The 16211-nt window shown below is 37.3% G+C and overlaps 3 protein-coding genes across 3 annotated transcripts in view; 1 reads left to right on the top strand and 2 right to left on the bottom strand.

Moving 5' to 3' along the window:
* On the bottom strand, positions 1–2243 carry LOC140056577 (divergent protein kinase domain 1C-like). Its single transcript, XM_072101999.1, has 3 exons — positions 1909–2243; positions 782–1660; positions 1–653 (listed from the first exon to the last, which is right to left on the bottom strand). Exons 1-3 carry the CDS (start codon positions 2056–2058, stop codon positions 471–473), a joined length of 1212 nt encoding a protein of 403 aa, XP_071958100.1. The 5' UTR covers positions 2059–2243; the 3' UTR covers positions 1–470.
* Positions 2244–2797: 554 nt separating this feature from the next.
* LOC140056131 (26S proteasome non-ATPase regulatory subunit 7-like) lies at positions 2798–5021 on the bottom strand. Its single transcript, XM_072101392.1, has 5 exons — positions 4722–5021; positions 4392–4484; positions 4077–4255; positions 3753–3844; positions 2798–3487 (listed from the first exon to the last, which is right to left on the bottom strand). Exons 1-5 carry the CDS (start codon positions 4915–4917, stop codon positions 3007–3009), a joined length of 1041 nt encoding a protein of 346 aa, XP_071957493.1. The 5' UTR covers positions 4918–5021; the 3' UTR covers positions 2798–3006.
* Positions 5022–13567: 8546 nt separating this feature from the next.
* LOC140056902 (uncharacterized) overlaps positions 13568–16211 on the top strand; it is a 29249-nt gene continuing 26605 nt past the window's right edge. The window contains exon 1 of the mRNA XM_072102424.1: positions 13568–13698. The gene's annotated coding sequence lies outside the window, so the exon portion shown is untranslated. The remainder of the gene's footprint in view (positions 13699–16211) is intronic.

The raw sequence follows: 16211 nt of genomic DNA, 5'->3' as shown, positions 1-16211 counted from the left end.
ATACAATTTTTAACATTATAACAATATAGAGCTAATTAAATATGTAATATTATTATATAACTCTTTATAATCACAATCTTTACATTTCATATAATCTACTATTATTAAAACAATACAAATTAAAATAAAGAGCAAGTGAATCATAATATCTTAATACTCTGTTACTCGCTTAGCTAAACTGTAAATTATTGCTTATGAAGAAAGACCATGTTTTTTAATTAAATATTCGTTTTATTCTTATTACTAAATTTCGTTTTCTACTCATTAGTAAATTAATCTTTGAAAGACCAACTTCAGCATATTATTTCATCATAATAAACTTTTGCGATTCCTTACTCATAATTTTTGGAATGTTGGAAAAAAATTGAAAAAAATTATGTCATGTGAATGTACCTTTAAGAAAGTAGAACACATTGGATATCAAAAAACCCCTTTCACGTTGTTTATGGTTACTAGGCAACCTTGTTAGTCTACCTTAGGCTCTGAACTAGTAGTTTTCTAAGCTTTTCGTGAATTTCATCTTGTTTAGTTGATGTTCCCACGTTTGAACACTCATCTAACACATTTGCTAACTCCTTAGAAATCACTGATGGTGGAAATCGTAGCAGCCCAGGTTTACCATTCCGAGGTAGAAATACGTTATCGCAAAACACCTGTAGATTAAGAAATGGAAAGTATATATTTATTAATTTTACTAAAAACACAGTAGACCCTTTTAGGATGCCTCAATTCGAATTAATTTGTAAATTAACAAATAATACATTATTATTACTATTTGTACCTGTAAATTTGAACTAATTACTTCAGGCCTGCATATTTTAGTGACTTGATTGCACCGCCCCCTGCAATGAATGAAATTACAGTCCGAGTCTTTAACACAATCACCTTGGCCCATTATCTCAGCGACTTTGTTATCATAAAATACCATATCAACATCTATTGCTTTTATTACAACTTCTTTCATAAGTTTACTCACAGGATCCATCCCAAAGTTTCCTTCCTTAATGTCGCAATGGTATAGCTTTTCCGAGAAAGATGTATCAAAAGATTTTATTAGATTTAAAAGGCCGAGGGCGATATAAGCTCTACCGGGCCACGGCGCTGCCTGCAACTGCTGTTCAATATTTAATAAACCTGGATCAAACACTATTCCTGGTGGGGTATACTCAACAGCGTAGAAGTATCCGCATGAACCATACACTTGTGGTAGATTAGGGTGGGTGTTATGATATTTAAGAAAGACGTATTCATCTTGTAGAATGAGCGTCCAAAGACTGTTCATTGCCGTGTGAAATGAATTCATGTTCAAACGGTCTTTAGGCCAATTCCCAAACCAGAACTTATTTACTACATCCTCTCCATCTTTTATCACCGTCCCAAGAACCGCCTGAGCCTGGCTCTCAATCATCGACTTAAAAATTGCATCTTCTGGGTATAATTTATCGGAAACGCCTTCAAGATTTTCCATCACCGTATACACAGCAGCATACGAATCTATCGAGGCATACTTTGTTTTTAATATAATTTTCTGGTTATTCCATTTGGCTAAGAATACTACTTTCCCTCGAGATTGGTGAAGACAATTGATGTATTCAATTTTTCCTGAACATAATTCATTGCACAAACTGCCATTTATAATTTTTGATTTGTATAGATCACACTGAAAAAAAAATCATTCAAATTAAAATGACGACATTCTGTTAGTAGAAAAAATAGGAAATGATTGTGGTAAACATTATTAAAAATTTAAATACTGTACACAATACCTCTACCTCCATGGAGTAAGTAAACTCAGAGAGGAGTGGCACTTTTTTTCAATCAGTCACTGTGCTGACTTCAATAATTAGCTAATTAAATCACTGTTCTAAAATCAATAAACCGAAATAACAAATTGTATGGTAATCTTACCAATTTCTTTATAGTTTCTCTTGATTTTTCGTGCGTACATGTCAGTGTAAATTGCGTTAGCCGTCCAGTGTAAACTAGAAAGGCTAGGCAGAGTCCTACCAAAATAAAACTGGCCTTCAGAATACATTTCCACCGGGGAAACCTCAACATTTGTGAACGACAACTTTTAAATATGTGGGCTAGCCCAGCATAGAATAGTTTTATATTAAGTTACAAGGAGATCATTGTTGATGCACTGCTGCATCTGAAATTACTCACAGTAACAATTAAAGCGATTTACAATACACAATGTTGGTGTAATTTTATTTTGTAATTTTTACGGATTCATTTGCGACTTTGTTTACTTTTTGCATAAGCCTTTTAAAAAATCAAAGTAACTTGGTGGCGCTGCGCTAGATCGTCAAAAGGGAAATTCCCTATCCTGTAGGTGGTACAGTACTTTATTCCAAGAAAAATATAAATTAATAAAAATAATTTAAACACCGATATCAAAATGTTGCTCGCTTAATTTGTTTTTATTCTCAATACATTTCAAATGCAACAAAATCCAGTATACAGTGTATTTTTTAGTGGATGTAACTAAATAGGGTACAAAGTTGTTTATTTTGTTGTTGCTAAGCCTCGCAGCTTTATGTAATCATTCAAATTATATTAGTACAGATGTAATCATTAAAATTATATTAGTACAGGCATTTAAGTAATCAGAAAATTTAAATTAATACAGGTCCATTTAACTCCATTCAACAACATTGATTGTAAATTATCTGTTTCTCATCTTTTTATTCACAGTTTTACTTTAGAAGTTAGTGCACTGTATTTAGTTATTGTACCCTATCCACTAATGACAACTTAAATAGTGCCTAAGAATGCAAAATACAACTTTTCTTAATTTAACTGCAATAGCACTTATTTAAGTACTATATATACAAATTGGCATAGGACCCTAATATCACATTGAGTGGAGTTGAGGGCTTCTTTACAAAGTTAGGTTGTTTTTTGTTATACATTAAGTCCTCTACACTTGTTAAATAACATATTGTGTTGTAATTGTTTATATGCATAATGCATATAACCTTAATAATTATTATTATAAATTCTTCACTTCTTTGACTCTTTTTTGTCTTTTGATGATTTGCTGCTCTCTGTGGTTTTACTGTCTCCTTCCTTCTTTTTATCTCCATCCTTTCCTTTATCTTTCTCCCCATCTTTTTTCTCACCATCTTTCTTTTTATCCTTCTTGCCTTCCTGTTTTTCAGCATCTCGATTCTGAACTTTGTTGTTTATAAGATTATGCAATGCAATTACGCATCGGATTAGCGACGCTAAGTAAACAACAAGCATTTGGTCATTTGTTTTAACGAGAAAAGATTTAACAAACTCCGCCAAATTAGTGTCCGGTAGAAGATTAAAAATATCCTGCAATTGGTAGATTATCTGATGATTTATTGGCAACTTGCCAGTTGTAACTTTATCTAGGTATGACTCAATACCCTGGATTTGCGAATTTAATCCCTTTAATCCCAACATTTGTCCAGTAATCCTCTGGGATAATGTTCCAACTCTTGTATATTTAATATCTCTGTAAAACAATCAAACAATAAAGATGGGGTTACTATCAATGATACAAAAACAATTAATTTCATCAATTTAATTGTATTATTTAGTGTTATACCTCTTTCACATTGAAAAAAAAAAGGTGGAGCTAACACACACTGGGGCATAAACTCCGGAATTTTGTACAGTATGGTGGTTATTTGAATATGTTATGTGAAAGGGGTATTAGTGTTTTTAATGATAAATTGAGTTGGATACTTAAAAAGACAGATATGACCCAAAGATAGTACCTTAGCAAATGTTCTACACCAACCTCCTCTGCTTCCTCCGCTCCTATCTCGCTGGGTAGATGCTCAAACGTTTTGTTAGTTGGTGTACCATCCTAAAAAAAAAAAGCATGTTTTATTTAAGAAGGTCATTCTTAACCAAGGGTATACAAAAATATGATGTATTATTACCAATGTTGGCGCTTAAGCTCTGTCTACACTATCAAACTTTATTTGACAACAAAATGTGATGTGCCTATGTAGACATGATGATGTCATATCACTACCATATTTGGGCACATCACACGTTTTTGATAGTGTAGACAGAACTTAACAGCTTTAACTCACATCATGCACTTCTTCAACTGAGAAATATGCTTCTGTTGGAAGACCAATGTCCTTCGGTCGTGCATCAATGATTACAAGAACTGAGTTAGGACAGTATTTACGTATTACTTCGTTGATTGCAATATCATTTTGATGCAGCTTTGGTCCTGTATGGTACCAACCAACAATCTTTTCACGAGCTGAAAAAAAAAAAAAGATTATTAATATCAAAAATTTTCTTTACATATAAAGTTATAGTATTTTATGTGTGTGCAGGGTTGCTTGAAATTCAATAGAACATTTATTTAAGGTGAAAGCATTGCCAATAATACTAACCATTAACCTTCTTAAACATTCCATACATAGATTCTAGATAGTCATGATCAATAAACCAAACTGACGATTCTTTGTCATCCTCATCAAATGGCACTAAACATAGAAGAGAACATTTATTATTTGTTAATTTAAAACATAATTTTCTTAATTAAAAATACAACATTAAACATAATTAATATGCATAAAATAAGGGAATCATTCTTTATTTATAAAAGCAGATATAACTTTATAAGGTAATGCAAAATAAACAGATTAAAAACGATTAACATATTTAGTATAGGTATTTAACATAAATGTCCAAAAGCTAGGCCCCTCTCCTTCCTTGCTTACCTGCAAAACTATTTGCAACGTTCAGGACACCACCTCTATTCGACCCCAGCAATGCACCAACAACCCTCCTCTGATTTCCCACTTTCCCCATTCGGTTAAAATGATCCACCACACTCAAGAGAACTAATGGATGAACAATAACCTTGCTAATTTTGTTTTGTTTAATTATTACTTCTTCTGTCTTTGGGGTCGCCATGTTCCTAAAACTTTCACAACAACCTTAATTTTACATACAAAAAGTAAAACGAACGTGTATTAAAGCCAGTCCAATTCCACACCACGGTCCACCAATCTCGCAAACTCATGTTTTTTGTACAAAAATAGCCCAGTCGCTAGTAAATTGTATGAAAAGTGATTCAAGTGAAATCAAATAAAAATGTTAAAATACATCAAATATAAAACATTACTATTGGTATTATCTAATAATATCTACTTTAAAATATTTTTTAATTTTCTGAATTTTTAGATGAGTATTTTAAAAATTAATAAATAAAATATGTTAGCTTTTGGAAACGTTTTACATAGTTAAAACAGTCGATCAACCTTATCAGGGGAGAGAGGGCGGTAGAGCATTCTCTACTTCTCTATGGAGCGCCATTTATGTCTTTATTTACTTCAGAAATAGAAATAGTACTACGGTAACTGGTCCAGTGGATCAAATTTGGCACCGGTGGAGCACAGTGATATATACTGCATTTTAATATTTTTTTCTATGTTAATACACTGTGCTTAAGTGAACCCAATTTGGTGCTAGTAGAGCACAAGGATATAATATAAAAATAAGTCACTGCATTTTAATATTTTTCCATATGTTAATACATTGTGCTCGAGTAGACCTAATTTGGCACCAGTGGAGCACAGTGATATGAAATAGAAATAAGTCTTTGAATTTTCATATATTTTGTATGTTAATACACTGTGCTCAATTGAACCCAATTTGCCACCAGGGGAGCAATGTTTAACATTTTGATGTTGTTAATCTTTACATTAAGAAGAAGAAGATTGTTCAAATTATGTAAATAAAACATTTTCCGGACGGGAACCTAGCAGCCCCCTCTTTTAGTTTGAAAAAGTAATCTCGAAAAGAATTCCATGTGGAAAAGAAGCCCACCCATGAGTACTAAAAATGAAGGAACACCTGGGCCTCTTTTGGTTTTATGGCTGTCTATTTGATGGAAAATAATGCCATGCAATTTTGTTTCTAATTTCAAAAAAAAGGTCCACTTTAGGTCTGACATTTACACCCTCAAAATATCTCTCTTTCAAAATAAAATAAAAAACAATATTCGTTATTTTCCATAACAAAAATATCCGTAGAGGTTTGAACCCAATCTACTCTAGAGCTGAGAGCACTCAAATCTGAGCATTACCCGTTACGCCAGTAGTACATGACTGAACAGCTGATAATAGTCTATTTATACGTGTATTACGTAATTCATCATTATATTATAAATATCATATAAACCTTGTTAAAACCGAGACCAGTTAGCTCAGTCCCCTGAAGGTCGTGTTGACAACACGTATGCCGTGGGTTCGATTCCCACGCTGGTCGGTGAAATAGAGTTAAAGGTATGCGACCAACGGTGTTTGGGGTTCACAGAATGATACTTCCCCCTTTCCACCACACATCATGAGGCGACAACATCAATGCATCTGGTGATGTGCTGGAAATGACCCCAAAAGGCTGTGGCAGGGCCTTAGGGGGAGGGAAAGCACATTTAACATCTTTTTTTTTTTATTTCATTTTTTTTTCAACATGTATTCGATCTCGTAAATAAGTTTGCCGCCCTCAATTTTAAAAGTAATTGCATTTATTTATATAGTCACATAAATGATATAAAATATAGAAATAAGTCACTGAATGTTAATATCTTTTCGTATTTTAATACAATGTACTCAAGTGTACTCAATTTGGCAACAGGCGACCACAGTGATATAAAATAGAAATAATTTACAGAATTTTAATATCTTTTCGTATGTTAATACACTGTGCTCAAGTGGACCCAACTTGGAGCCAGTGGAGCACAGTGATATAAAATAGAAATAAGTCACTGAATTTTAATATCTTTTCGTATTAAGCATTGAATACCTACCGGTATGGTACCATACATGTTCGACAATACTGTGTCACATATCTCTATTTTAAAAAAAACAATATTAAAAAAAAAAATATTCGTCAAGGTTCGAACCCCAGCCGATAGCAGTCAAAACTGAGCATTACACGTTGCACCATTTCATTCTTAGCTCTGCCCCAACCATGGTGAGCTTAACTGAAGACTTGATATGTAATTTCATGTTTCAATTAATATTTTTGTTCAAAAGTGTCTTTGCTCAGCCCCAATCATGGTGGGGAAGTGAAGACTCTTAATGTTTCAAAATACTACAGGTGTCATTTCTGGGGACCTTGTAGCTATTTTAAACAGTTTGGCAAGCCCTGCGTTGTTATGCAAATGAGTGTGTGCAGGTGTAATGGGGAAGATGGTATTGTTAGTCCTACGCGGTGAACACGCCAACAAAATTAAATTTAAAAGTTAAATTTTGATTTTGTTAATCTTTATTAGAAATTCAAATCATGTAAAGATACAATTTTCCGGGCGGGAATCTAGAAACTCCCCTCCTTTAGTTTACAAAAGTAATCTTGAAAAGAACTCCACTTGGAAAAGAAGCTTATCCGTTGAAAATAAGCCACCGTACCCAAAAGTACTACAAAATGAGGAACACATGGGATCTTTTGGAGGTTTTATGGTGTCTTTTTAATGGAAAAGTGAATGCCATACAAAAAAAACCCCAAAAAAAACAATAATTATTCAGAAAAAAAATATCCGTCGAGGTTCGAACCCCAGCTGATAGCACTCAAAACTGAGGATTGCCCGTTGCACCACAAACTGAAACATGAATGAACAGCCGATAATAGTCTATTTATACGTGTATTACGTAATTCATCATTACGTCATAAATATCTTATTAACCTTGCTAACACCAAAATGATCAGTTAGCTCAGTCGTCTGAGCGTCGTGTTAACAACACGTATGTCGTGGGTTCGATTCCCACGCTGGTCGGTGGAATAGAGTTAAGGCTATGCGAGCCACTGTGTTTGGGGTTCACAGATCATACGTCCCCCTTTCCACCACACATCATGAGGCGACAACATCAATGCATCTGGTGATGTGGTGGAAACGACCCCAAAAGGCTGTGGCAGGGCCTTAGTGCTGAGGCAGGGAGAGCACATTTACCATCTTTTTTTTTTGGCTCTGGCAAACTGCTTTGGTGGTTTAAATTTTATGTTTAGCGCCCTCAATTCATTTAATGAAAAAAAAGAGAAATTAATTCTCTTCGTTACGTGTTTAGAAGAGAATTAATTTTATCTCATCGTGTAGTTTGGTATGCCGTGCGTTTGTTATGCAAATGAGTGTGCACATGTGCTGTGGGAAAGATGGTATTGTTAGTCATTCGTGATCAACACACAACACTGTTCAATTTTAATTTTGTTAATCTTTTACATTAGAATTGTAATTCTACCGTTACACATTATAGTGTACTTTTAAATATCCGTTTCATGCAAGATATTGTATTGTAGGTCTACTAATATGTTGTGAATAAAAGTTTATGGTAGAATAAATAAATAAATATGTTTTAAGCAGATCTTCGAAATTGAAGCATAATTATGAAGTCGAGTTTTTTAAAACCCAACCTAAAATTCGTATCTGGATAGAAATTTAACATTATAATTATCAAAGGTGATATGATAAATCTAATTGTTTTCTAAATTATAGAAATATTAGAATTAGTAAGTAGGCTTTTGTGTGCTAGCTCTGTTTGTATTTCATAATTTTGTTTTGTTGAATTACCGTCGGCCGCGTGCATTGCATGTCTCACACTGGAACAATCACCATTGTATGGCTGGTCCTCCTGAAGGCTTTTATATTTCGTTTCATAATTTCCGGGGATTTAGCTTTCATTCTTAGCTCTGCCCCAACCATGGTGAGCTTAACTGAAGACTTGATATTTATTTCTTGTTTCAATTAATATTTTTGTTCAAAATTGTCTTTGCTAGCCCCAATCATGGTGGGGAAGTGAAGACTCTTATATATCATGTTTCAAAATACTATAGGTGTCATTTCTGGGTACCTTGTAGCTATTTTAAACAGTTTGGCAAGCCCTGCGTTGTTATGCAAATGAGTGTGTGCAGGTGTAATGGGGAAGATGGTATTGTTAGTCATACGCGGTGAACACGCCACAAAATTAAATTTAAAAGTTAAATTTTGATTTTGTTAATCTTTATTAGAAATTCAAATCATGTAAAGATACAATTTTCCGGGCGGGAATCTAGAAACTCCCCTCCTTTAGTTTACAAAAGTAATCTTGAAAAGAACCCCATGTGGAAAAGAAGCTTATCCGTTGAAAATAAACCACAGTACCCAAGAGTACTAAAAACAAGCACGAATGTGCAATACTCGGGGTACAGCGAAAGAAGCTGTAATGACGTCATAAGACCGGATGTAACGTCACATACACATCACTAACCGCGCTACCGAATACGGCTATACGGTACCATCTTCGAGACGTGATATGGCTGCATCCGGTTTGAAATTAAAAAATCCGGCTCTATAGCTTTGAGGACATGTCCCTGTAGTATATTCATGCTAAATCCGAGCTCAATACTACAACGAATAAGGGGGGAGTAGTACTTTATAAATCGCACTTTTTGCTCAATAGTGTCTGGATGGTAGAGAAGAAGAGGAAAAGATGAGAGTCCTAGACTCAGGTACCCCGAGTAATAAAACGAGATATACTCTATATCATATTACGTATACAGTATATTTCACCATAAAGTTAAAGAAAAATAGGTTTCGCCAGGGCTCGAACAACCGGGACCTTCTGCGTGTTGTTAAGCAGACTTGACAACCACTACACTACAAAACCTCTTACACTAAAAATGTGGGTTACACAAAGTTTTTTAATCCATTTAAATTACAAATAAATATGGTAATAAGCACAAAGCAAAATAAACATGTATAAAAGTGATAATTACCGATTACACAAAATAGTTATTTAAAAAAATAATGAAAATAAGATATACTGTGTATAATTATCATATTGCGTATACAGTACTTTTCACCATAAAATAAAACAAAAAAGGTTTCGCCCGGGTTCGAACCAGGTACCTTCTGCGTGTTAAGCAAACGTGATAACCACTACGCCAAGAAGCCGTATATAACTACCTTACGCTGTGTGGTGTGTCACACATTGTGGCTTCTTAATTAAACAAATTAATTAACAAACTAGACTCGGGTACCCCGAGTAAAAAGCACGAATGTGCGATACTCGGGGTACAGCAAATGAAGCTGTAATGACGTCATAAGACGGGATGTGACGTCACATACACATCAATAACCTACCAAATACGGCTATATGGTACCATTTTCGAGACGTTATATGGCTGCATCCGGTTTGAAATCTAAAAATCCGGCTCTATAGATTTGAGGAAATGTCCCTGTAGTATATTCATGCTAAATCCCAGCTCAATACTACAACTAATAAGGGAGGAGTAGTACTTTAAAAATTGCACTTTTTACTCAATAGTGTCCAGATGGTGGAGGAGAAAATGAGTAAGTACTAGACTCGGGTACCCCGAGTAAAAATGAGGAACATTCGGGGTGTTATGGTGTCTATTTAATGGAAAAATGAATGGCATACACTTTTGTTTATGATTTAAGGTCCACTTGCCGCGCCTAGGCCTGACATTTTCAACCCTCCAAATATCTCTCTTTAAAAAAAAAACAATATTCATAAAAAAAAATATCCGTAGAGGTTCGAACCCCAGCTGATACCATTCAAAACTGAGCATTACCCGTTACACCACAAACTGAAACATGACTGAACAGCTGATAATTGTCTATTTATACGTGTATTACGTAATTCATCATTACATCATAAATATCCTATTCACCTTGATAAAACCAAAATGATCAGTTAGCTCAGTCGCCTGAGCGCCGTGTTGACAACACGTATGTCGTGGTTTCGAATCCCACGCTGGTCGGTGGAATAGAGTTAAAGGTATGCGACCACTGTGTTTGGGGTTCATAGAATTGTACGTCCCCCTTTCCACCACACATCTTGAGAAAGCACTAGCAATGCATCTGGTAATGATGTGTTGGAAACGAACCCAAGGCTGCTGCATGGCCTTAGTGCTGAGGCAAAGAGAGCACAATTTTTACTCTCTTTTTTTGTTGGCTTTCGCTACATGTATTTGATCTAGTAAATTTTATGTTTAGCGGCCTCAATTTTAATGTAAAAAGGGAATTAATTATCTTCGTTACGCGTTACGTGTTGAGAAGAGAATGTATCTGTCATCATAGTTTGGTATGCCGTTCGTTGTTATACAAATGTGTTTGTGCAGGTGTAGTGGGAAAGTTGGTATTGTTAGTCATTCGCGTTCAACGCGCCCCACTGTTAAATTTTTAATTTTGATAATCAATGTTGCAACATTGGTAGCGAAATGTCCGATTCTGCATAGTAGTTAGTGTGTATGGCCGCACCATCCCAGAATAAACATGTTTTAAACAGATAGTCTCCGATGGTTTTTGTATGGGGTTAATGGAGAGTGAAATAAGATCAAATATAGAACATTTGCAAAGAAGCCGATTTCCAGACCAATTTCGAAGCTTAGACTAATTCCGGCGCCGGGCTAGGCCATAGGCATATACGAAGTCGAGTTTTTAAAGTAGAAAACCCCACCTAAAATGTTGAAGTCGCATCTGGATAGTTGAAATTTTAACATTATCATAAATATCATAGGTGACTATGTATAGTAATAAGTATAAGTAAGTGCATTTCTGGGCTCTATTTTCATTGCTCTGCCTCAACCATGGATGGGCTAGTACTGGAGACCTAATATAATATTTTAGGTGCACTTTCCTGGTGAGTCTTATATAGTTTGTTTCATTCAAATCATGTAACGCCATTTTTTTCGGGCGGGAACCTACTGTATACAGCTCTTTTTTTCAAAATTGTCTTTGCTCAGCCCCAAGCATGGTGGGGTACTGAAGATTCTTATGCATCGTTTGAAAACATAATAGATGTCATTTTCGGGTACCTTGTAGCTCTGTTTTAAACAGTTTGGTATGTGTATGCATTGTTATGCAAATGAGTCTGTACAGGTGTATTATGGTAAAGATGGTATGTTAGTCATTCGCGGTCAACACGTCACACTGTTAAATTTTGATGCTGTTAATTATTGACATTAGAATACTTTTCAAATCATGTAAATACAATATTTTCCGGGCGGGAAGTTAGCAGTTCCCCTGGTTTAGTTTGCAAAAGTAATCTCGAAAAGAACTCCATGTGGAAAAGAAGCCCACCCAAGAGTACTAAAAATGAAGGAGCACATGGGCTTCTTTTCGAGGTTTTATGGCAGATTATTTAATGGAAAATAATGCCATGCAACTTTGTTTCTGATTTAAAAAAAGTTCCACTTGACAATTACAATCCTCAAAATATCTCTCTTTCAAAATAAAAGAAAAACAATATTCATTATTTTCCATTAAAAAAAAATCCACAGGCGCCAAATTGGTTCCACTTGAGCACAGTGTATTAACATACGAAAAGATTGAAACTTGAGTGACTTTATTTCTATTTTATATCACTGCTCCCCTGGTACCAAATTATGTCCACTTGAGCACAGTGTTTTATACGAAAAGATATTAAAATTTAGTGACTTTATTTCTATTTTATATCACTGTGCTCCACTGGGGCCAAATTGGGTCCACTTGAGCACATTGTATTAACATACGAAAAGATATTAAAATTTAGTGACTTTATTTCTATTTTATTTTTTTATTAAACCTTATTTTGTGAGGGTGACCCTAAACAGCATATGCAGACATTCAAAAACATATATGAAAAAACGGATGAACTATGTTAAAAAATATAAAAATATATAATATATATGTACTTAAATACAAAAATATAGCCTACAATACTAATATACAAAACGTTGAGTTTTTTCTTTTGGGATGGGCAAGACGCAGGGCAAGACGCAGGGCAAGGTATTCCGGAGCAAAACCATTTGCAGACCAGTAGGCAAGGCAGCCCAGTTGTAGATGCATGCGATCTTGGACTGTATGAAGATTTAAGGTGTTGTAAATGTTAGTTCGTGGTGTGAGAGGATGAGCTTTAAGGATAATGCGAAGTTCTACTTTGAATGGTCTGTATTCGGTCAATATTCGATCTGATTCCCAAACACTACATCATGTGTGGGATTATAGTGTTGTAGATGAGTATGGATGTGTGTTTATTAATGAAATGACCGAGCACGCGATAAGATGGAGATGGACAAGCCCAGTTTGGAACGGAGTTTATTTAAATGAAAAGAAAAAGATAAATTTGAATCAATGTGAATGCCAAGATGTTTCTGTTTGTCAGTTTGTGATATTTGTATAAACGAAACGATATTAAAAGTAGTGACTTTTATTTCTATTTATATCACTGCGCTACCCTGGTGCTAAATTGGGTCCACTTGAGCAGTTTAGTTACCGTAGTACTATTTCTATTATTGAAGTTAATAAAGGCATAAATGGCGCTCCGTAGAGAAGTAGAGAATACTCCAGTGAGTACGCTCTGCTGAATCTACCTACCTCGCAGCAGCAGGAGCAGCATGCAGCAGCAGCAGACGACAACGATAAACAAACATAACATAACAAACCGGCAGCTCAGAGGAAAATGTAAAGCTAGGGCATAGGCCTAGGCCTAATAAATTGTATTAACTATTAATTATTCGCTTATTATAATGGAATTGTCGCTCATATTTTTGTCATCTAGGTCTACTATTTGAATGTAATTTGATCTAGCTAGGCCAGGCCTAGGCCTAGGCCCTAACTAAATTTTCCCTACTACTAGACCTAGGCCTACTTTTAGGCCTAGAGCCTACCTAGTCAGTAGGCTACAGTACATACAGTACATCTGTCATCTAAACTAGGTAGGCCTACATGCCATATTTATAGCCTTATATTTATAAGGGGCTAGCTAGGCCAGGGCTATCTTTTATTTTGTAAAACGGCCGAGAGTACAAACAAGACTCAAAACTGGGCTTGCCTTTTGAACTGTGCTTGCCTTTTGAACTGGGCTTGCCTCCTTAATTAAGATTCTTCCAACTACCTCTGCAGTTGGGTATAGCAGATGTGGTGCACCCACTCCAGACTCCAATAACAGGCGGCGGTCATCAGTGTGGAAGATATTTCTCCACGTGTCCCTCTGTTCGGCGTTGAAATGCTCCACCTACCGTTAGGTTAGTGGGGAAACACTCCTTAACCTATCGACCATCAACACTGTCGAGGAGAAGTTGTGGAGCAGGATGCGAACACTTTTTGGAATCCGTGCTAGCTGCAAGATGTTCAAGTCGTTCTGGTAGCACGTCTCTGCCGTTGGATCGTTGTGACTGTCTCTTAGGTGCAGGCTGATTGCTAGGTGATGTCGTGGTGAAAAAACCCTGTGCGAGAAGGCAGCACAACATCTCCTGTCGGAACCAATTGGCTACTGGAACAGTGGTTCAGGCCAACCTCCCCGAGCACCAACCCAGGTATTGCTGGGAGAGTTGATTGGGAGATATATCCTTCGGGTCCACCCCGACCCCGACCTCATACCCATCTTGCTGAAGGCGATGGATCTCCTCCGCTGACAGGTAGAAGGGAGAGTCGCAAAAAATAGCTACACCCCCGACAGGTCGTACCGGCTTAGTCTGAGATCCAGCTGGCTCAGCTAGTAAAGTCTCCGTCAGCGTCGCTTGAGAAGACAGTCTCAAATAGGATGGAAAGGGGAATTGAACTCTCCTGGTGTAGTGTGTACTGCCTTCTTCGTCTTCCGCCTGGAGGTGGTGATCTGTGCCTCCTTTGGTGGGCGAGGTTTGTGCGCCATTCTTAGGCCGGGTGGCTGGATTATCCTTGCAAGATCCATTTGCTGGGCTTCGCGCCCATATACAGTAGCGCCAGTGGATTAGGGCCACCAGGTGATTGAGTGGCACGAGGGTAAACCCTCCGGCGGCTCACCTCCTATTGCCACTTGTAGGTCGAAAATCAGGTCCCGGGTCTTCTGGTTGATGCCGCCTACATGTGGACCGATGGCCTTTTCATTGTTTAGTTGGGTGACCAGGTCGTCTAAGGTGGACTCCGGTCTCCCCATAATCTCAGCGCCGTACTTCCACCGCAGGCACAGCTTGGTTCGCGTCTTCTGTGGGGTGGCCGGCAGCTTGAAGCATGCGGGAAGATGGTGAGACTACACATGCCTCCTCGTGTTGTATACCGCATGTACAAGCGTCCCGGGAACACACAGGTTTTTCCGCCGGGGTCATGCATCTTCTGTTGGCGTGATTGATGGTGGTTCTGGCACCAATGCAAGGGCAGTCTCCACTCCGGTAACGTTTCACTGACCTCCGCTGTTGGTGGTGGAGTAGGTGAAGTGTTGAGCAATCACCCCTGGGTTTCCTCCTGCTCCTCTACGGACAAGGGGCACTACCTTCCATCTACCTGTTGCTACGTCAACCAGATATCGTTTGCGGTAAAATCAGCTTATAGAGACCCAAGTACATAAATATAGTTAGGCAGCGATTCAGCTTGGATCTCTCAGTCGCTACAGTTAGCGCATTTGTAGCGATCGATATTTAGGGTGTCTAAAGGTGACATTCACACAGGCACCGTGGTACCAAACGTCCCTTCTTTCTAGGGAGGACACAGCTTTTTGCATTTACACTTTGGCTGGCTATTATCTATCACATATACCTTATCCCCTGGTTGTAGGGGCAGGCGAGGACACAGAGGTTGTAGTCTCTCTTTATTCATCGCTGCGTCTCTCCCAGAGTAGCGTGTGAGCGGCCACGTAGCTGTTGGGTGTTCGTGCAGCTGTAAACATGAGATCGGCTGGGAGATTGATCTCTCGTCCAAACTTTACATAAAGAACTAAATAATTAACTTTCGAAATAACTCCCCTGATCAGAGTGGAGTTGCAAATGCATACCGAACCAGGAGAAGAAATTCCCTACCACGACTCGAGCCGTTACCTTCGCTGTCTGACAAGGGAGTGGGCTGGCTTCAACCCATTTGGTGAATTGATCTACCATCATGAGAATGTATACATTGCCCATGTTGGTTTCCAATGAAATCGATATGTACCTGTTCCATGGGACCTGCATAAAAGTTGATTTAGGGTACTGGCTTTATGACCGGTTTTCTTATTGCAGTTACACACTTCACAGTTGACTTCTTTATCCTCATCACCAAAATGTGATGTATTTGTGCTAATACATTGCACGCTTGTTTAATATCTCTGCGGCGTTGACTTCACTCTCCTCCACCTGGTCGACTTCTGTGGCTGTACCAATGTCCCTTCCCTGCTTCAAGGTGACGTACATGTCAGAGGTGTTGACCACATACCGGTGCGGAGTGCGCAATCTCCGATGTGTGGAATCACCACAAAAGCATTGATCTCTGGATCTATAAA

This window comes from Antedon mediterranea, chromosome 8 (assembly GCF_964355755.1).
Source record: "Antedon mediterranea chromosome 8, ecAntMedi1.1, whole genome shotgun sequence".
In the NCBI taxonomy this organism is placed as follows: Eukaryota; Metazoa; Echinodermata; class Crinoidea; order Comatulida; family Antedonidae; genus Antedon; species Antedon mediterranea.
Note: the sequence above shows the minus strand (reverse complement) of the source record. Positions and strands in the feature narration are given on the sequence as shown.

Coding starts and splice junctions, on each gene's coding strand:
- LOC140056577 (XM_072101999.1), bottom strand. CDS start 2,058: ATGTTGAGGTTTCCCCGGTGGAAATGTATTCTGAAGGCCAGTTTTATT. Junction 1,661..1,908: donor GAGAAACTATAAAGAAATTG/GTAAGATTACCA, acceptor TTTTTTTTTCAG/TGTGATCTATACAAATCAAA. Junction 654..781: donor TAATTAGTTCAAATTTACAG/GTACAAATAGTA, acceptor CTTAATCTACAG/GTGTTTTGCGATAACGTATT.
- LOC140056131 (XM_072101392.1), bottom strand. CDS start 4,917: ATGGCGACCCCAAAGACAGAAGAAGTAATAATTAAACAAAACAAAATT. Junction 4,485..4,721: donor CGTTGCAAATAGTTTTGCAG/GTAAGCAAGGAA, acceptor TTCTATGTTTAG/TGCCATTTGATGAGGATGAC. Junction 3,488..3,752: donor GGTGTAGAACATTTGCTAAG/GTACTATCTTTG, acceptor ATTGTTTTACAG/AGATATTAAATATACAAGAG.